Raw genomic sequence first — 22,082 nt, 5'->3', positions numbered from 1 at the left:
CTGCCTCAGGCGATTAGTGAGACGAGGCCTCTGAGATTCCCACCCTTGCTTGACGTCCTCGGGCCATTATTTTGTAGGATGTCTCTTAAACGTGAGTTTTGTGGGCTAAGGACGAGGACAGAAGAAGTAAGTCCTCAAATCAAAGAAAATGATCTAAAATTGATGGGGCTAGATACATATTACAAGCAAATTTTAAGCTCCGGTAGGGATAACGGAGTCGTCTAACTTGGTGACTGAGTCGGGCTCCCGTAAGGGAAAGCGCGGCGTCGAAACCGATAGTCTTGGGTGGTTCAACGTCTAGACGACGTCACGACAACCAGAAGCGATCCTCCGCCTACTGCAGCTGTTTCGCCACAATCTGTGACGACCACTTCAGCAGGTTCGCGTAGACAGTGAATGAAGCGGACTGAAGAACACCTGCTCCTACTATGAAATAACGGCGAGGGCTGGTACAATATCTTACCGCCCCTTGTTGGACCAGAGGTTTTTCAAGAATTTCCCGCAATTCGCGCACGTGAATGTGTAGCGAACCGCAAACTAGTACCGCTATATTACTCGCAGTGAAACAATGTTGGCCATCATCAGGGAGCGTATTCGACGTAAGGACATCGGGGAAACTGGTGAGCAAGAGTCGATGAAGGGAGAGGCGGCGGCATCAACAACACCACAACAACTTTCAGTACTCGCCGAAGCACTCGTCTCCACCGGCCGACTGAAGTCTCCGCTGTGTATAGAATTCTCAGAAATGGATCCTCTGCATAGGCTAGGTATCCCCAGGCTCTATGCATCTCCAGCAACTCCGGGAATTCTATCTCAAATCAATGAAGAGATTGCATCTCGACTGTGCGCTGATATGTCGCTGCTGCAACAGCAACCACTTGTGTATTGTGGTGCAGTTACGGATTTCAGATTATACGGTCAGAAGATTCGCTTTCAGGTTATTGGTTTGAGTGACCGAAGAGATTCACCATTGAAAATCCGCCTGGAACGTCCACGGGACTCACTAAGGCAGGACATTGCTAGACTGATTCAAATTAGCTCTGGCAATGCCAGCAGATGGATCGGAAATAAAAGGCTGAGGGTTTACAGGAGCTATGTCATCCCCCGTGAAACAAGCGTAATTAAAATTCCGGACACACTGAAACAGAAACTTTCTATGCTAAGCAGTCGGTTGCGACGGTATGACGAAAGTTACACCAGGCGTATTCAGAATGCAACGTACGTGAGAAACCAGCGGGGCTTTTTCATATCACGCAACGAATCTCACCAGAGCGTCCAGACAGTACAGTTTCCGGTGACGGAAACGAGAGAATATTGGGGTGGAGCATGCTGTGTGGATTACCACCGAAGGCACCCGCCATGCCAATACGCCTGGCATGAATTTTCCGGATGTTACCGAAGAGAAAGTTCGACGAGCCATAAACAGCTCGAAGAACTGGAGGGTAATAAGTCTGAATCTGGAATTTCCATCATTACTCACTCCGGGGAGTGGCGTAGGTAATACCTAAAAAGGATACAGTGCAGGACCCCACAGACACAAGACCGACTACTTGCTTTCCAATCAACGTCCATCATTAGAGGAAGGGTCAATGCGCACTTCGAGGTCAACCACATTCTGTCCGAGAAGCAGAAGGGCTGCCAAGCCGGTTGAAGCGGTTGTAAAGAGCAAATATTATCCGCTCAGTCAAGCAACTAGAGACCAAAGAATAAAGAGGTTTCTTGCTATATCAGCTATGCCAAGGCTTTCGACAGCGTTCCGCATACCTAGCTAATCGATGTCTTACGTCTATACCTTATCAGTACTTTTATTTGTTAAGACGGCTTTGATTTTGCATGGCACCGAACCTCCTTTCATTACTAGTGGATGATGCTTGAGGGCATGGTTTTGAAATGAAGTGTGTCCTATATGCCAAGTGCGAGTTGACACACTTGATGTACTTTCATCTAAGTTCAAGTTGTCTACTGGTAGTGACGACCATCTTAGAAGTATGTTGCGAATAGTAGACATATTCAGCCGTGATATTCAGATGGAGTTTGGATTAGGCAAGTGGCCAATCCAAGTCATCCACAAAGGTCATCACGATCCGCATGATGGACAGCATTGGTGACCTCCACATCCAAACTATGACCAGGGCAGACTTTTACAAATACCTAGAAATTCTGCAAGGAACCCATGCTCGAGTTGGTGATCTGAAGGATACTCTGCTGTCCGAATTCCTGCGACATGTAAAGTTGGTGCTAAAATCTCTCTTGGAGAAGAATAAAATAAGCGCATTGAATTTATTCACTAACCCTTCATTGGTTTATGCATTCGGAATATTGCCGTTGACGAAAAGCGATCTGGAAAACGTCCAGCGGCAGATACGGAGTATTAGGTGGATGCATTATCCAAACTCTGCCGTAGAGCGCATGAACTTACCTCGTGACATCGGAGGTAAGGGGGTGGTTGACGTGGGAGCGCCAAAGCTCCCTCCCCGCTTATTTTTACAAGAAAAAGCAAGCGAGGTCCTTGCATGCGGTTGTCTGTAAGGCAGGCTGTGGGCTGACTCTACTTAACCTAAAGGATCGATCTTTCAATCCTCTGAGTGGGGTAAAGTCGGACCGGATGGATGGATGGAAGTTGAAGGCAATGCACGGTAAACACGGAATTGTCTTTGGCAGCCATTTGTCGATTTGCATTTGTCGAACAAATGGCTGTGTGCTGGGGAGCTCTTTGCTGAAACGGAGGGATTCATGTGTGCCATTCCGGACGGTGTGGTTGCTTATAAAAAGCTCATCATGAAAGAATGGTGGAGAACGACCGGTGCAGAATGTATGGGTCGGCGTTAAAGATGTTGGACATCTCATTTCTGGCTGCAATATAATGACACCGCAAGCAGTACTTGATAGTTGGACTTTTTGTTCGCCAACCTCATCAACCACTGTTTGCTCAGTTCATTTTTCATGTAACTAGGAAAAGTTCGTAATGCACTTTTTAAACAGTAACACTCCGAAAGCAAAACAAATCGGGGAACCGGACACTGGACACTTCAGGTTTTGTGTATTTCTTTTATAAAAAGATTGAAGTGGACATGTGAAAATATCAACTTTCAAGTAATATCGACATTCATAGTGGGATTTCCACAAAACTTGGTAGGACCTTGCTCTATATTATATGCTACGTTGAGTGTCCGTCTGTCTGTCCGTCTGCCTTTTTTTCCCTTTCTTTTCTGAGGAAGTGGAAATCTTCAAAAGGCACTAGTCTTGGCACACCAGTGTTTGGGATTTTTACCCACTAAAACCACCTCGACTCCCTCCCTGCCCCGCGGAACCACCATAAGATATTTCTTCCACAAATCTCGGACAGTGGAAGAATACATGCTCTGGTTCCTCTGGGATATATTCGCCATCTCATCTGCCAAGATGTCAATCGGCATCATTCCAGAGATGACGAAGGCTGACTGAGCGTACCCTCAGAGCTGTCCTCCTGCAGATTGCACTCACTTTGTTAGTGTTAACTGGCATCCACAATGCCTCCCTGCAAACCGGGGGCGCATAGAGCATGATTGAGGTCACCACCCTGGCTATAAGCAACCTAGAGGTTTGCCGTGGCTCTCCCGTGTTCGGCATCATTCTCACCAGGACCATACTAGCAATGGATGATTTACGGCAAGCACACTGCACGTGTTGCCTCTAACTGAGCTTCCTGGTTATCACCATCCCTAAATATTTCATGGTCAGCTTGGAAGTGATGAAATGATTCCTGATTCTAATAGAGGCGTAATTTCTCTTCCGGCGCCTAGTGATGAGGACCGCTTCTGTTTTTTCCTCCGCAAGTGATTGCCTCGCTTGTGTATAACTCAGCATCTTCATGATGCTTTGCGACAACAACAAGCGCTATGTCGTCAACCTGACCCACCACTGTGGCTTCCCTCGAAAGGGGAAGATTAAGTACATCCCAATACGCGGAAACAACGTATTCCTGGGGTCCATTATCAGTATCATACCCGAGCCTTCTATCAGTTAAACAACTACGACGATAGTAGCGATATAGGTGGGAACACCAACCTTCGCTAGGGATTTGCGTATTTTGATTCAAATTGGTCGGCACTTTATTGTCTCCTATTCTACCGCAGATCTCCAGCAGCTCGTCTCACGTGGCTGGCGGAATTGCTGTCACATTCAGAGGTAGTTGGAATGTGTCGGTGCTCTCCTCTTCCTGGGGGAATAACCCTTGGATGATTTTCAGCAACTGAGTAGGACGCGTGATCTGCGGAGATGAACGACCTCTAAATCGTCCCACCACGATTCAGTAAGCACTACCCGGTTACGTCCGCTTGACGAGCTTGAGGGTTGCCTCATAGCGCGCTCTTTTTGCCCCTGGTCGACTCTACCGTCCTCTGATCCGCTCTTCCGGCTCGGTGAAAGGCTGATCGAAGGCCAGCCAGTTCACCATTGCACCAGTAATTTGGTTTTCTATTGGGCGATGACCACCTCCATGGCATGGACGCGTCACCTGCTTTGGCGATGTATTGAGTCACTTGGACGGCTCTTTCCGTAGAGGCGCCTGCTTTATCAAGTTGATCTAACCACAGCTCTGCAAAGGTCTGCCCATCGAAAGCTTTTGCAAACTAGCCTGAAAGCTCTCTCAGTGTTCAGCAAGATGGGTATTTGCCCTGTGGCCCGACACATATCTCTCAAAGAAGATTGCCTGGTGATCGCTGTGGGTGCACCAGCGCAGGGCTGACAAAGGTCAGTGTTTACAGCACAACTATGTCCATCTGCGCAAAATTTTCTAATAAACTGCGCCCCTGACAGTTGATTTTCTGCAACCCCACTCTAGGGCCAAGCGTTGAAATCACCAGCAATCACCTTTGGACTTCGTACCCTTGCGTCGAGACCAAAATTATTAAGCATTTACTCAATACATTCATACCACTTACTTTCGCCCACACAAAGCTACTGGCTGCATGACATTGTATGATTCGTCGACCACAAGCCCATATCGCAAGTAAATTCTGAGCGGCCCTGCAATAGTTGAGGTTTATTTGAATAAACTTCATTTCCTCATTTCAGTGAGCACCTTCCTAAAATTCGGACATCTACAAGTTCCAGCAATATACTCGTTATCCTGCCCCTCTTTTACTTCATACAATAGGCATTTGGGGTCCCTATTGCACTCCCTGGGAATATAGCCTTTCTCCCGACACCTTCTGTATCGATCGGTTCGATCAATGGCGCTGGTGCATACCTTCGCCCAAACATGAGGAATTTAAAGAATCTTTTTAGTGAAGTTTGTTCTCTTAATCGGCAGACAACCCGTCGAATCCGAACTTACCATCAGCCAGCCACACCCGCGCAGCCTCCGCTGGCCGTTTGATTACCACCATAGGCTTTTCGTAAACCCACTGTAGACTCATCGGTAAGTTCGTCCAACTTGAATTAGTCTCTCAGAGTAGTACAAATTTCTTCTTTCGATGTCACTTCATGTGGGCATGCACTGCGGCATTCTCCTCAAGTGAGTTTTTCACTTGAGTGCGAAAATCATCAGTTTTACCTACACTAAATCTGTTCAGTTCGAACACGAGATCCCCTTTCCGGGTTCTTCGGATTCTGTTCACATTTCCGCTCAGACCTTTTAGGTTAGGAGAGATTGCCCTTACTGGAGATAATAATCGCATCTGGACGAGTTTGCACTTTTGCTTTTCCTTTCTCTTTTTTGTTGGTAACTTTAGTCCATCCATCGTTTTCGTTCGTCTTGGGTTTTGTAACGTTGGTCGACTTTTCTACATTCGCTGTATACCGTGCTCCTTCTGGACTATTATTGCTGGTTTTCAGAATTTCCTGTCCACCTTTTTTCTCTTAGGTGCCTGCTGATTATTTAGAGAATTCCCCTCTCTTTCTCGTATTCGTTTATTTCGCCGTGATTCGATGGTAATACGGTTAGGCGTCACTTGGATCTTTTGTGACATTGTTTGCACAGCAGGGTAATGGCGTGTCAGTAGTACTTTTTTCCTCTATCTGCGATCTATTATCAAGAACTCATCATATTATTTATGACTTGGTGCACGTTGTGATTTTCCTAGATGAACTCGGACAACCCAACTATTTTTGCCCCAAGGTGGGTGACGACGGGCTTCTTTTGGATGAATCTCTTTCTTCGTCCGGGAGTACCTCCTGCTTTCGCGCATCTTGAACATATGCGGTGGGTGTTATCGCAGTTTTGTCGTCCAATGATCTGCCTTCAGTTCATATTTGTTTGGTTTTGTAACCGGTGTTCTCGGTAAGGTCGTACTACGCTTGAACACCTCCTTCTCCAGATCCAAATCATTACACATCATTTGCCAGGGAGGCCAAGTTGTTCATCACCGAGGCACTGCGGTCGAGGAATATCGACGGCCGGGAGCCCGCTTGCTCACTCCCAAAATCCGCCGGTACTACTTCCGAGATCTGACAGCTGGTCTATCTGCCTGTCCGTCACACACTTTTTTCTCGGAGACGGTTGTAGCGATTCACATCAAATTTGGTGGATAGGTTGGAACTGTGAACACTCACGTATACTTACTGTATACGTTACATTATTCTACACCGAATTCAATTGGGGTCCCCGTACATGCAAAAGTGGGGTGTGAATTGTTTTTTCATCAAATATATTCATGCGGGCTATCAAACGAAAGGAATTTTAGAAAAGAATATAGAATTGAACTGGACTATGACATGTAGGGAAAATCGACCAGTTGTGGGATTGTTTTAAAAATAAAGAAGAAAATTTAATCGGTTGAAGGGTGTATTTAAAAGAAATGCAGGATGGGAATTGCAGTAAATGGGGAAAACTAGAGGGATGGAGAAAAATGTGAAGATAGAGGGACTATTAAATATAATATTATCGAATACATTATTTGGTCAAATCGACCCCGAAAAAGGTGAATGAAGTCTCGCTCCCATCGCTGAGCCGCGAACAATACAAATAGGCATATTTTGGAGCTTCCTAGAGGTAGGATGACCCCCACGATTATTTAACGGCATTAGAAAGGGGGAACCTTATTCTTTCTTCTTTCTTCTATTACTTTTCAAGGCGTGGCTGCCACGAGTATTCACCAGGTTTGAAGGGGGCACGTACCTTTCTCTTTCTTTTAACTTTCCACTCCCTCAGGGAATGGGGTTGAAAGCCAATTGATCAGCATGATCTCCGAAGAAATCATGGTAAGAGTACTTTTTTGACGACGTTCGTTGTTCTCCTTCCTTCCAACGTGGTTTCATGACACCAAGTATTGTGTAGCCTTCTTGCCACAAAGTGTTATTCGTTCTTTTTTTCGTCATTTACCTTGGTCTGGAATCATCCCGTCTGTTGTCTTGTAAAAGCACTACTATTTGGCATACGGCAGGCCAGTGAGCTTCTTGTATCGTGGTGGCTTAATACATACGTATGTACATACAAATAATAATACTAATCGTTGGCGCAACAATCTAATTAGATCAGGGCCTTGAAGTGTGTTAGAGTATTTTATTCAAGATCGTAACGGTACACTACAGGGTTATAGTACACTATAGGAGGCAATGTTGTCAGCATTACGCTCGCCCGAGATTATTATCCTGATTTGACTCAGGTACTCATTCACAACTGAGTCGACTGGTATCCGACGTCAAATCACGGTACAAATCCGACTGCCACCAGTGAGACTTGAGCCGTGACCTTCCGTACCAAGGCCTTGTGCTCTAACAACTCAGCTATCCGGGCACATAGATTCAAATGTAACCATTTATTATTACATTTTTTTTTCTCAAATATTTTTTTTTGAAACCTACATACTCGTAAATTGAGTACAATTACTTCGTGGAGGTGCGTTGTACCTTCCGTTAATTTCCATTTTTGTGAAATGAATGCATTTTAGTTAAAAGCTTCCGTGGTTTTCTTATGGTTTCTTATATCAGTTGCAACCTAAAATATGCCTGATATGCCACTGCCCATCTAAGGATGATACTGGGATTTTATAATGTCTCAGTATCCAGTATATTCAGAGAAAGAGCACAATGTTGACCTATAATATTACAACTCTGTAATGGTTGAATATTCACTGCGTAGATGTCGGGATGGGACGTACTTTGAGTCCTGCTGCAGTCAGCTTTTAAATTTTCCTCCCTCAATAATTTCTTTACAACCAACGTCAAAGATGAGCTTTGTTTTATACTAGTCAAAGCCTTAAGTTTCATATCTCTTAGAAAACCCTGGTCTGGAGGTGAGGGAAATGCAAGTTTGAGATTCAAAAAGAGAAATAGAGAAGGAAACTTCGTTCGCAGAGTGGAGGGAGTAGCGGTCGTGAATCAATGTTCAAGAATAGAATCGATAACATCGAAGAATTTATGGCAACGAAAAGTTTTATAAAAGAGAAACAATAAACCGCTCAGGCTACCAGGATTTAGCAGCACCTTTCAGAAAATGCCCTCACAGTACTAACTAAGCTAAAATAAAATAAAAAATGTGATCATCAGAAGCTATTTTGGCTGATATTTTTAGAGATTGAGAACAAGTTTGTACTTAGTAAAGTATCGGTAAAGCCCGTCAAAATAAGAATTCAGCCGGACTTGACCGCGTATAATATCTTTCGTGGAGGTGTAAACGATTGGCATACTAAAGGATCTTGATTGGGTTATGATAGGGAACGGGTTTAGGGATATCTGGTGTGAATAGCAAGAAAAGGGTTCCGGAAATAAAGAAGCATTATAGGATTCCAGTAGAACTATTATATGGTGATCAAAACTGTTGCTGTACTCTCACCTGGGATTGCCGCCCGTCTATTAAGCTAAGGATTAACTTACAGAAGTGAAGGTCAAGGATGTTTTCCACCTTGTAGGCAAGTCCATTCCCATATAGAGCTGAAGGTTTTTCTTATATTAAGAAGATAGGCGATTGTTGGTGTCTTACGATTATTAAGCATAAGGTCGTATTAACTCAAAGTTGCTATACATAATATTAAAATATGATATTGAGTAACAATACAGCGCATGTATAAAAAATTTTCCGTTTTATGCAAAAGTGATCCAGTGCTCCTAATAAAATTGATATGATATTAGTCTTTCTTTATGATAAATAAGCTTGAATGATAGATACGAAGTACCTATTATACCTTCTCCATCCTTGTAACCTTCGAAACATGTCCACTATTCTAAAATTCCTGAACGATGGAGCGTGCAATATACGTTAAATGTCAATTTTACGACCTTGTATCCATAAATCCACATAGTATCTATCCATTCCATTGGTTAGGAAGTCATTATCAAACTGCAATAAAACTTGCGTTGCCATCATGGCATCATTGTAATTTATTCTTCCAGTTCCTGTTTGCATCCTTCCCTAGCATCAGCACCAAACTGATGGATTTCGGCTCCAGCTCTCGCTGCCATAACTTGAATATATGCGGATCATCGCATGTAATAAAAGTTGTCATCGATTGTTCTTCTTCCCGCCAGGAACATAGTTTCTCATTTCCTGCTCCTTCCCGTTGTGCTTGTCGTCATTGCCTTTCACATGCTTGCCTAGCGTCCTTTTTATTTATAGTTTTTGTGCAAAAATAAATTACTTGAAAATGTTCCATAAATCCATCATTCGAATGTTTGCTATGGTCATTTGCTTTCTTGGTAATTTAAATTGAGCTTTGATAGCCCTAACAGGATAATCAATCACTGACCAGTTTTGGAGCAATGTGACTTATGTTTTATGTTCCAGTATCTATGGAGGCAATGTGAAAAGTATGTGAAATTAGAATAGTTCATTGTGCTGCGGCTGCACATATGAATTCATTAAATAGAACATTGTAAATATTTTGACTCTAAATACTAACGGAGTCTTTAAATATACAAATATAGTACATTTGTATTTGAAGCCGGGTGATTAGGAATCCATAGCTTTGGCTTAGGAAATTTTGAATAATGGTGGTACTCTCCATAAAATTATTATGTGCATATGTAAGGCCGTATGTTATTTCATAGGGTTCCGAGTTTATAACATTGTTACATTATTGATTGAAAATCCAGAGGTTAAACTTTTTTAAATTAATCTAAAAATAAGGATACTTTCGTCGAAGTTATTTTAGACGAAAATATACTCGAAGAGTTCCCCGTTCGATGTGACAGGCAACCAAAAAGGATAGACATCTTTGGGCAAGCAAATTTTGAAACTATCGGATACGAACCAACCACACTCTCACAAACGGTTTATGATTCGTTTTTGGAATGTGTTTACGTGGAATAACGTAGAGGTTAGGACTCAGGTAAAAACACTGGGGACGGAGACGGATGAAGCCGAGTTTCTGGCGCTTGAAAACGGGACAAGCAGAATACATTCACGTTTGATATCAAAAGCATACTTACAAATTTTAATGGTAATCGGGACGAAGCCTGTATTCATGCGATACCTCGGGTCATAAAGCTTGCATACAATTACCAATGATAACGAACTGTGGATTATCTAACTAACTGTGTCGCACGAAACGGTTACTGGAAGTACCTTGTTTTCGCGGCCATCCACGATAAAGCCCTACGTAACACCTATAAGGGCACACAGTTAACAAACAAGCAATTTCCACACTCACTTGCAGAACGTATTTGGCCCCAGTTACAAAAAATCGAAACGAATGGATGTATATAAGCTAGTAACGGAATAGAAGAATGGTGGATACCGGGCAATGCAGCACTCAAAAAACGCGGGCATGCGCGGAAACCTATACATGACGATCTCTGTTGAGAGGAGAATCGACTTCACAGACGTAAAGGAAGCCTGAAGTTCCTTACTAAGGTAGGCCTAGAACAAAATCCAGCCCTTCCAAATGGAATACCGCCATCAGTTTCCCCACGATACTGTCTAATTTCTGCATAGCTACTACTTCTCCTCATTTACTAATCTGGTTTCCGCTGACCATCCTTATGTACCAACCTCATTAATATCCTTCGGATCATTATAACGAAGTGTGCGAAGTTTAAATCACCGCCTCACCTGCTCTTCATCGATATCGGCAAGGTTTCCGACAGCGTGAACAGGGAGTGTATATGGAGGGCTTAAGGTAGGGGATGGGGTTGTTCTGGATTGCTACATAGACGAAGCATAAAATTATGACGAACGATTTCCATTTTCCGACAGAAGTAAATTGTTTCAGCTTCAACTGAATGTAACTAAGTTTTATATAGCTTGAAATATTACTTTACTAGTCACGTAATTCGCACTAATGAGAATTCACTTGCCAAGATTGGTCTGAACATCGAAGTCGATGATAAAAGACAGACAGACGCTGGATGGGGATTTAGCCTCGAGGTTGAGTAGTATAAATATGTATGTTCTAATCCACTTTCATATAAAAATCTTGCGGTTTTGAGACGGCATGTATGTTCGAATCCAGTTTCATATGAAAATGTTGTGGTTAGGGGCGGCCGGTTTGGCGCGTGCCGGGGGCGACTTTTAGGGAAGCGTAGTTCGTAGGGCGTCGTCCGCGGGGGTTCGGGGAGCGTCGTTCCGGGCCGGGGCGGGGCGGGGCGGAGCGGGGCGGCGTGCGTTTTTGTTGTTGTTGGATGTCATGTGCGTATTGCTTGGGTGATGGGGAATTGCTTATCAGGTTGACGTATTTGGGAGTGAATATTAGACCGTGAGTGAATATGTAGTAAGTTTGAAAATGATGGTTTTTGTAGATTTTAAATGTACTTGGCTGATTTTGTTGTTGTTGCTGCTGAGGTTGCTGATAAGAGGCGATCGTTTGGGTGCCATGTGCTAATTGTTTGGGTGACTTGAAATCGCTTATCAAGTTGATATATGTTAGGGACTGTGTGAATATTAAACCGCAGGTGAATATATTGTAAGTTTGAAAGTGATGTTTGTCAGTTGTGAAGGAAAATTAGAAGTGTTAAGCGATAAGCCATGTTTTGGATTGAGCGGTTATCGCATAGAGATAAATATTGTATATGTGAACAAGTATGGAAGAGTTTTAAAATTATCAACGTGAAGATTGATTCGGGTTATCTGGAGGTTTATATGACACCTGAGGATGGTTCAAGGGTGCTTGTACTAAGCTTAAGGAATGGAGAGGATTGCAAACCTGGAAATTTCGATACGACATTTACATTTCAAATCTGGCAACATGTTAAGATTGAAGTATTTGGTGAGTGGGATGGTGATGAAGGGAATAGTGTATTTTTATTGCAATTTTGGTGTTGTTGTTTCAGGTAATGGCGAAATTACTATAATGGGAAAAGTGTTGCCAGGTTTGACTAGATGTAAGACGAAAAGCCGATATCCGAAGGGTTGTCCGTTCAACGACATAGATGGTGGTGATGATGTTGAATGGGTGCAAAAATATGGAATAAATGAATTTGAAAAAGGGGAAGAGGAAAGAATTAAAGAGGTTCTTCGCCGAAATGGAAGTCATCATGATTATTATGGAGATGATATCATACGAATTCAGCGGGAGTTTGATCGATTGATTCGAAGAAAACAAAATAAAAAATCTTTATCGAGTAAAATTATTGCAAAAGAGGAGGGGGAGAATGGAAGATCTAAGAAAACGTTTCGCATAAGGAGTGGTTATCTGGAGGCTGTTGATGAGGGAAATCCTGAAGTTGATTTAGCTGAAAGAGAATTTTAAATAGTCAATGATAAATTTTGAAATGTGTGTATATCCAACCTGATTGTTTTTTTTTCTTGTAAATATTTGTTTATTGTTCATTCTTTTTCTTTATTATATAAGTTTGAAAGGCTTTCACTTGAGGATATTTATAGATGACATGACAATGTGGTTTTGAACAAAACCATCGAGACTTCAAAATGATTTTCACATTTTAATATAAGAATGGACGTAAACTAGAATAAAATGATTCATATGATAATAATCACATCCAGTAGACTAGGAAAAAAAAGTTTTCTTTCTCTCTCTTTTTTATGGAATAGAAGCAGCCGAAAGGGTAGGTAATTTCAATCGTTCAGAGCCGTATAAATAGATCTCATGACGGTAAATATACAATTAGTTGGTTTTCGCAAATCGATTGGAATAGAATGGAGTTTTTAAATATACTTCTTGTGTTAGGTTTTGGTGTGCCTTTTCTTTTAGGTAGCCCATTGCCAGTGGTTAATCTTAATATCAACGAAAGTACAAACAATTTAGCGTTTAATCTCGTGCTACCTGATAACAATACAGCGCAAGTGACATTATCTTTTCGACTTATGACTGTTAGTACAGTTTCAACAGAAATGAACACGTCGTTTCAAAATGATGCCGATGTTGCTATTTCATCATCATCATGGCTGACGTCGACGTCAACAACAACAACAACAGAACCGTCTAGAAGATATGTTACAGTCGATGAAGCAATAGAAGGATTTCGGCAAGCTTTGATTAAGAAGGAAATGGAAATAGCTGGAATTATCGAGAGCGAAAATATTTTTTACAGGCACTTTAAATTAGAGTTCGATGATGACAAAATTTTAACAGTTCGATGTACATATGATAGCAACTATTCCATGCGCTCACTGAAAATCGCATGTTATGAATACCATGAGTTCGAAACCGAAAGAATACTCAGTAATGGCGAGGTTGAGTATATAAAACAGGCAGATCCAGACTATAGGAGCAATATAGAATTTCTGGACTTGAAGAAAATGAAGCAAACCTATTCTATGAGTATTGCTTGAACCGCGAACCTGTGCACAACGAATTAAAAAAATGACGACGACGACGGCGAATAAAAACAACATCCATGTGGACGACGACTTTCAACGTTCTATTGCGGAGTTGAAACAATTTGTTTGTACCAACAGATTGCTAATTCTTACGGAGCACTTTAACCAATTTATAAGCAGCTATACGTTTTTGAAACCATACGCTGAAATGTCGCAGAAAGTCAGCCAATTTGGAAAACATTACGTGAGCTGCGGACCAGACACTTGTGAATGTTATAGTGTTCGTAGAAGAATAAATGAAATGAAAAACCTTGTTCAGTTTTACAAAAGATTAACTAATAAATAAATTTTATTCTTCAATCAAAATTACAGTGTTTCATTGTGAATCTTAATATATCATATCCTTGGTATTTATCCAGGAATTGTGTTTCGTTGAGAACCCTAGCCACTTCACAAACGCTTGGTTACCATTCCTTTTCAATATTTTTTCCACAAGATAAATTGACGGATGCTCAGCTTTCAATAGTTCAGGCTCATAAAAACCACCTTCAATTTTATTTCCTTCGTAATCTTCTAATATCATAGATATGTAACGGGATTGGTAATACGAATTTCGCGAATCTTGAAAATTTCCGTGGTCCAATTGGGTGTGTTGCCCTTTTCAAATACATGCTTGTATTTACTGATTCGAACATGATCACCCACATTATATTTAAATGGACCCATCACCTTAATGTTGTTGTATACGGTAGACAGGAGTAATTTTTCATTGGAACTATTCACAGCAGACGGAGCCATTTTAATTGTTCGGTGTTTTTTATTATTGTAGGCGTCAACTATATCATCGACTTGATTGATCCACTTGTAGTTTCCATTCATACTAAACTCTTTCCACATCATATTCTTTAGGGTACGATTGAATCGTTCAACAATTGATGCCTTAAGTGGACTATACGTGGAATAATGGTTTATTTGATATTTTGTCATAACATTTTTAAAATGTTTGTTGTAGAATTCTTTTCCGTCGTCTGTTTGTAGGTTTTTAGGAATGCGTCCTCGTTGGAGAATCTGTTCAATTGCTATAGCAACTTCTTTACCCGTTTTTGTTTTGATGGAAGCCGTCCACGCAAACTTGGAAAACGTGTCGATGATCGTAAGAAGGAAACGGAACCCCGTATTGTCGCTAACATATGCTCCCATTTCAACTAAATCGGCCTGCCACAAGTCATCCAAACCTTTAATTATGACTGATCGTCAGTTAAAATTTTTTCGAGCTGACCTATGTAATTCGTTGACTACTTGCCGTTTGCTCATTTTAGAATGAACTGAATTTCGTAATATGATTGTTGTTTTTAAGGTATGACTTTGAACTGTCATCATCATCATCATAGTTTTGTAAGTTCGTCGAGTTCAAGTTGAATTTGTCTGTCTATATATTCTTTGAGTTTCTCAATGTTAATATCAACGTAGTTCTTTGTAGAAGCATCAGCATCCTCAACGGGTTCTCCAAGATTCTTGAGTTGTTTGAATTTGATGTTGTAATCACCGCTTTCCGTTTTATTAAATCCCGCACCATGCAAACCTTGTAGACCATCCTTACCAGGTTTTCCTTCTGGACCTCGGGGACCCGAGGGCCCCTGCTGACCTATAGGACCTTGAGGACCTGGGGGTCCTTGAAGTCCTTGCAAACCACGTTTTCCTCCTCCAGTATCGTTTGAAAATCGACCAAATTTATCAACACCCATTTAATAAATGATGTGAGCTGCGTGTTTATTCTATTATTTGTGATTCTTTCAATTCTTCAATGATTGATATAATTTCATTGTTATGATTATTGTGACCGGCTTGCTGTGACGCAATGAGTAACCGCAATCGACTTACTAGTTCATTGGGATCATCCCAATATATATAGTCAATTTGTTTGTTAGACGTTTCCATTAAATTAGGGTTTTTGCATTTAATATTAGGGGTTCGTGTTAACCCTTTTCCTTCTTTTCTATTTAACAATTTAGAAATTATTCTTGTATATTTAAAGCTTCGATTTCCATTGACTTGACTGCTACTGTCATAAGAACGCCTGTGGGCATTAGAGTGTAGAAGAATACTTTTATAATTCTCTAAATCATCGTCGGAATATATTGTTTCATCTGGATACTTCATAAAAAGCAGTTCATATAAACCCCGACTTCCAATGTAAGCTTTTTCATCTACAATTATATGATTATCATCGATTGCGAAATCTGAATTTCCTATTTTCCACTGATTTCCATCATTGTCATCCCTATATACCCCATAAATACTGTCAATTACAGATGGTTGATTTACATAGATATCTAGATATTGCCTAGCAACATCTGAAAAATGATTTTGCTTCAGGTATTCTCCCAGATATTCTTGCCCTTCCGGAGTGGCAACATATTGGCGAACAGCTTTTGTAGAAGACTTAGGAGTTTCAAAAATGTGTTCATTTTCTTCATAGACACGATCTCTCTTTAATTCCTCATCTTTACATTTAATACGAGCTGATGAAGACTCTTCTTTAAACTCTTGTTTTTTTATGTCTTGTTCCTGCAATACTTTAGCTTTCTTAACAAATTCTTTGAGGGGTTCCGTGATGGGCTTAAATGTTTCTTCCAACTGAATCTCTGTTCCGGCTTTGTTAGCTTTCAGCTGTTGATATTTTTTCCTTATTGAATCGGTTGTCTTTACAATATCTCTGAGCAACTGTTTGTCAAGCTTTGTTCTTTTCATTGTTTATGGAATCAGCAACGGATGCAATTGGTCAAATTTCGAAATATATCTAAAATGTTTTGAAATATTCTTTCAATAGGTTTTAGTTTGATTTTGAACTGATTTTTGCAGCACCTAAATCGCTTTGTTTCTTTTTTGAATTGTTTGGAACTGTCCTCACTGTTGCTGCACTCAAACCGTATTGAACTGTTATCGAACTGTATTGAACAGCTATTGAGCTGCATCAAACTGATCCTTTGAACTGCTTTGAACTGTTCCTGAACTGATTTTAACTGCTTTGAACTGCTCCTGAACTGCTCCTGAACTGCTTTGAACTGATGCTTCTGAACTGCTTTGAACTGCTTTGAACTGCTCCTAGACTGCTAAGTTGGTAATGATGCTTTTAATAGATGGGGGGTTCTTTCCATACTGAGGATTTGCTTTTATAGTATTATGAATATATCGAATCCCTTTCGATATCGACCCTTCTCTAAAGAACTGTCTTTATCAATTACACAGAACCCATATTTATCATTCCAACATTCAGCACAAATGGTTCTAAACTGCTCGAAAGTCATGTCGGTGTTTACGTGATCATTGTAAATGTGTCTTAAATTCATATCATCCTGTTTGAATATAATCAAAAAATTTGCGTTATCTCGAATAAGGTGTTTCGGTATTCTTGTATATGTTTGACACAGATAAAAGCTATCAATATTATGATGTCGTCCCATACAGAAATATGATCGAATATTCTCTTGTTTCTCGCTGGCAATATCATCGAAAATGAAAACAGAGTCAGATTTGGCTTCTTCAGGCGAAATCACTTCACTATTATTTGAGAATGTATAGAAGCCCAATCCGGAAATAGCTTTAACAGCCTGCTTCAAATGTTCATATTTGGGTTGATGTAATGATTTCGAGTAGATGTAAATATTTTCAAATTTTATACCATTTGGGTGCTTCAATAGAGAAAGCATAACGTTAGTTTTGCCGCAGTTAGAAGGACCCGTAATAATACCCCGAATATTATTAGGCAATAAATTGCTGTGTTTAGCTATACAGCTTTCATTTGTAATGTCAGTGTTTTCCACCACCAACCTTTGTTGTTGTTGTATAAACCGCATTATCAGTGCAACTAAACAACCAGACTGAAAGTAATTACGTTGTTGCAAAAAGTGTTATAGTCTGCGAGAGTTGTTGAACCGAGCAGGATTATACGCATACATAGACGCAAAGAGAACGGTCACTATAAAATGATTGATCATAAAAATAAATATACTAGTACAACACGAAAAGCGGTGAAAGGAAGAGGTGTGATTAATACCCTAATCAATAAACTTCCAATTGAACTGCATCTACCTGGTTATCAATACTGTGGTCCTGGTACAAAACTAAGCGAGCGGCTTGCTAGAGGTGATCCAGGAATAAACTTATTGGATCAAGCCTGTAAAGAGCATGATATTGGATATTCAAAATTTAAAGAAACGGCTGATCGTCATATATTAGATAAAATATTAGCTGAAAAGGCATGGCAACGAGTCAGATCAGCAGACGCAGGATTGTCAGAACGAGCTAACGCACTACTTGTAACCAACATGATGAAAGCTAAAGTAAAATTAGGAATGGGAATGAAGAATAAACCGAAATTTGGAACAATTGTTTCCAAAGTCCGAAGGATTGTCAAAAGAAAGAAACCCGACACAATGAAAGCGAGTATTAAAGTAGCCTTAGCTGCTGCAAAGAATATAACAAAGGGACGGAAGAAGACTCTCAAGACTCCAAGGATAATACCCATTCCTAAAGTTGGTGGAGTTCTACCTTTTCTAGTTCCTCTTTTCGCAGGATTATCTGCTATTGGTGCTTTATCAGGTGGAGCTGCGGGAATAGCGAAAGCTGTTAATGATGCTACCAATGCCAAAAAGACCTTAGAAGAAAAACAGCGTCATAACCAAAAAATGGAGGAGATAACATTAGGCCGAGGATTGCATTTAAAACCGTACAGAAAAGGATTAGGGTTGTTTTTGAATCCTGCTTCAAAAAACTTTTAAAAACGCTACCCAAGAGAGCATTAAATGAGAATGATTTAAAGAGATTCGCCAGATTCTTGTCAAACTTCAGAGGAGTTTTCATGCGAAATAATTTACCGAGGGGAGCTGCAAAGCAAAACGAATGTGGTATTGTAAATGTGGATAATATGCAGGGTTCTGGTACTCATTGGGTAGCATACAAAAAACAGAATCGATATGTGGAATACTTTGATAGTTTTGGAAATTTACCTCCACCGAAAGAGCTAATAGATTATCTAGGTTCTAATATAAAATACAACTACAATGCATATCAAAGCTACGACTCATATAACTGTGGACATTTATGTTTGAAATTTTTGTACAATCTTTTGTAAATATATATATATAAATACTTTTAAAACTGAAAATCAATCATTGTTTTATATGCTGCCATGGCACTTACATTAGCTCTAAGTGGAAATTCATCCATTCTTACAACTGAATATTTTCCACCAATCGATTTACAAGGTGGTTACGTATGCGGACTTGTTGATTTTCAAACATATAATTCTATACCTAACGTGGATGAAAAAAATAATTTATTTCACATTGGGAAGCACATTATAGAAATACCCATTGGATCGTACGAAATTGATGATATTGCCAACTATCTGTATAAAGAACTAGCGAAGATCAATGACAAAATAATTCTTTTAATACAGGCTAATAATAATACACTCAAAAGTGAAATAAAGTCAAATGCTCCAATTTACTTCAATGAAGAAAGATCCATTGGTCAATTGTTGGGATTCGCTAAACGAGAATTGAAAATCAATGAAAAACATACTTCTGATCTACCTGTGAGTATAAGTAAAGTGAACGTAATACGGATTGAGTGTAACATAGTTGGAAATTCTTACATCAACAATATTCCCTCACACACAATCCATGAATTCTCACCTGAAGTAGGACCAGGTTATAAAATAGTGGAGGTTCCTAGTAACGTCATTTATTTACCGGTAAGCCTTAAACGAATAAGCACGCTAACTCTTAAGCTGATTGATCAAAACGGAGATATAATAAACTTCAAAGGGGAAACAATAACGATTAGACTTCATTTGAAGCCCCAGGATGCTGCTATATAACGATGATAAATACCTGCCCGATAATGTAGATAGAACCAGTTCAATCAGAAAAATCGAACGAGCTAGACCGCGATTAACATTGCAAAATAAACAGTATCTAAAGTTATTGGGATTCAAATTGAAACAAAAATAATGAGCGATATCCTGAACGTTACACGTAAAATCAGTTTTGATAATAGTATATCAAAAATCGAATACCATAGCTACTCTCCATTCTTATCATCATACAACTCCAGTGATGAAATCCGAATACCCATACAACAACAGGATTTGTGTATTTTGCCGAGTCAGAATTTCATTTACATTGAAGGCGCCTTAACTAAAACAGATGGAACAATATCAGCACTAGCTAAATTGACGAATAATAGCGTAGCTTTCCTATTTGATGAGATAAGATATGAACTGAATGGAGTAGAAATCGATCGAAACAAAAATGTGGGAATAACATCGACGTTAAAAAATTATGTATCACTTAATGAAAACGAAAGTAAAATGCTTTATAATGCCGCTTGGTCACCGAACGAATCTATCACACCGTCAAGTGGTTACTTCAACTTTTCTATTCCGCTAAGAAAACTTTTGGGATTTGCCGAGGACTACAAGAAAATTATTGTAAACGCTAAACACGAGCTAATTTTGGTTCGCACAAGAAGCGATGAAAATGCATTTATTTCATCCACTGATAATGTACACATCAAAATTTTTAAACTACAGTGGAAGGTGCCCCATGTTAATCCCGATGGCGCTGAAAAATTGTCAATGTTGAAATATATTGAATCGGGACATCCGATTCAAATAAGCTTTCGAAATTGGGAACTGTACGAATATCCAGTTCTACCCACAACAACAGACCATGTGTGGAATGTGAAAACCACAGGTCAACTTGAAAAACCTCGATATGTTATTTTAGCTTTACAGACAAATCGAAAAAATCTCAAAGACAAAGATGCCAGCAAATTTGATCACTGTGATTTAACAAATATCAAAATACATTTAAACTCCGAATCGTATCCTTATGACGATATGAATATTAAATTTTCCCGTGATCGATTCGCTCTTCTCTATGATATGTACTGCAATTTTCAACAATCTTATTACGGTGTACAACCTCAGCCACTACTTTCACGAAGCGAATATAAGGAATCTGCACCAATTATAGTAATTGATTGTTCACGTCAAAATGAATCCATGAAATCTGGCTCAGTGGACATAAGGTTAGACATGAAAACATCTGTAGATGTGCCTGCCTTAACAACAGCTTACTGCTTGCTCCTACATGATCGTGTGATAGAGTACAACCCACTCACTTCTTCAGTTCAAAAACTTGTATAAAAACTATGGAAACTATAAATGTTAATCCAGTATCACGTTTACATTCTGCACGCAAGCAAACTGCACCATTTCATCACCATGACGATGATTTTCGTTATCGATATGCAAGGATTTAGAGGATGCAACAATGCTTTCATCATCAAAGAGTTAGCTGTCGTAAATGTAAACGAAAATTTTCATCGACACTTTATACTGAAACCTCCCTTCAGTTTTTCAACACTATCAAGAGAGCTGCAATCCCAGGCACACTGGGTATACGAAAATCATCATGGATTGAAATGGGAAGGTGGACTAACAACATTTTGGGAAGTGAAAGAATATTTACTTCTAAACATGAAAAATACAACCATCTACGTCAAAGGAACAGAGAAGAAAAAATGGCTGGATGATTTGCTGGGAAATATTGCACTAGTATTCAATGTGGAAGATCACAGCTGTCCGAATCTAAAATCACTGAAACAAAATTATCCCGACATGTTACGCTGTAATGCCCACAGCGGATGTTGCGCGCTACAAAACGCATTCCTTCTGAAAAAATTTATAACTCAAAATAATAATCAAATGTAATAAAAAGAAGTTTTCATTGTAAATAATAAATTTTGTTTTTTTTTCTTTATTGTAAGTAATTTTTCTGTGAATAATAATAATAATAAATGTTCACATCTAAATCTACATTTTCATGGTTTATTATTATATATGAAGATGGAATTCCAAGTTTTTGGAATTGGCCGCACCGCTGCAACTCAAGGACAACTTCCCTGTATTGAAGTCGTCCAACACATTATCGCTACATTTACTATAGCGCGATGGTAAAAATAGCCGCATAGTACCCTCCAAATCCACGACGATAGTCTGTCCATATCTATAGAAAAAGCAATGAAAAAAAGAACTTGTTAGCAGAAGCAAAGTTTAATTTTAAATTCTAACTTACCGTGTTTCCATTCTCTCGCCTCCAGTGATGTGGTACCGCTTTCCCACTTCCAACTCTGACGTTTTAATATAAATGAGCGGCTTGCAGCCCAATAATTCGTTAATCGAATCCATCCTCTACGGCAACTTTTCACTTATAACAAAATCTTTTCACAAATTCAACTATTTATATTAATTTGTCATCCAAACAATTAGCACATGGCGCTCAAACGATCACCTCTTATCACAACAACAACAAAATCAGCCAAGTAAATAAAATCTACAAAAAAAAAACCATCATTTTCAAACTTACTACATATT

At 39.7% G+C, this 22,082-nt stretch overlaps 2 protein-coding genes across 2 annotated transcripts; one reads left to right on the top strand and one right to left on the bottom strand.

Annotated features, from left to right (window-relative positions):
* Positions 1-15,021: 15,021 nt before the first annotated feature.
* LOC119653985 (collagen alpha-1(XXV) chain-like) lies at positions 15,022-15,381 on the bottom strand. The gene has a single exon (XM_038059146.1). The coding sequence runs from the start codon at positions 15,379-15,381 to the stop codon at positions 15,022-15,024; it is 360 nt and encodes a 119-aa protein (XP_037915074.1).
* A 4,271-nt stretch (positions 15,382-19,652) lies between these two features.
* On the top strand, positions 19,653-20,852 carry LOC119653983. The gene has a single exon (XM_038059145.1). It carries the CDS (start codon positions 19,653-19,655, stop codon positions 20,850-20,852), a length of 1,200 nt encoding a protein of 399 aa, XP_037915073.1.
* Positions 20,853-22,082: the final 1,230 nt, after the last annotated feature.

The sequence above is a fragment of the Hermetia illucens genome, chromosome 4 (assembly GCF_905115235.1).
Source record: "Hermetia illucens chromosome 4, iHerIll2.2.curated.20191125, whole genome shotgun sequence".
Taxonomy (NCBI): Eukaryota; Metazoa; Arthropoda; class Insecta; order Diptera; family Stratiomyidae; genus Hermetia; species Hermetia illucens.
The sequence above is the reverse complement of the archived record's forward strand: the minus strand, read 5'-3'. Positions and strand labels throughout refer to the sequence as shown.

Excerpts from the sequence above, each read along its gene's own strand:
- LOC119653985 (XM_038059146.1), bottom strand. The coding sequence starts at position 15,381 with ATGGGTGTTGATAAATTTGGTCGATTTTCAAACGATACTGGAGGAGGA.
- LOC119653983 (XM_038059145.1), top strand. The coding sequence starts at position 19,653 with ATGAGCGATATCCTGAACGTTACACGTAAAATCAGTTTTGATAATAGT.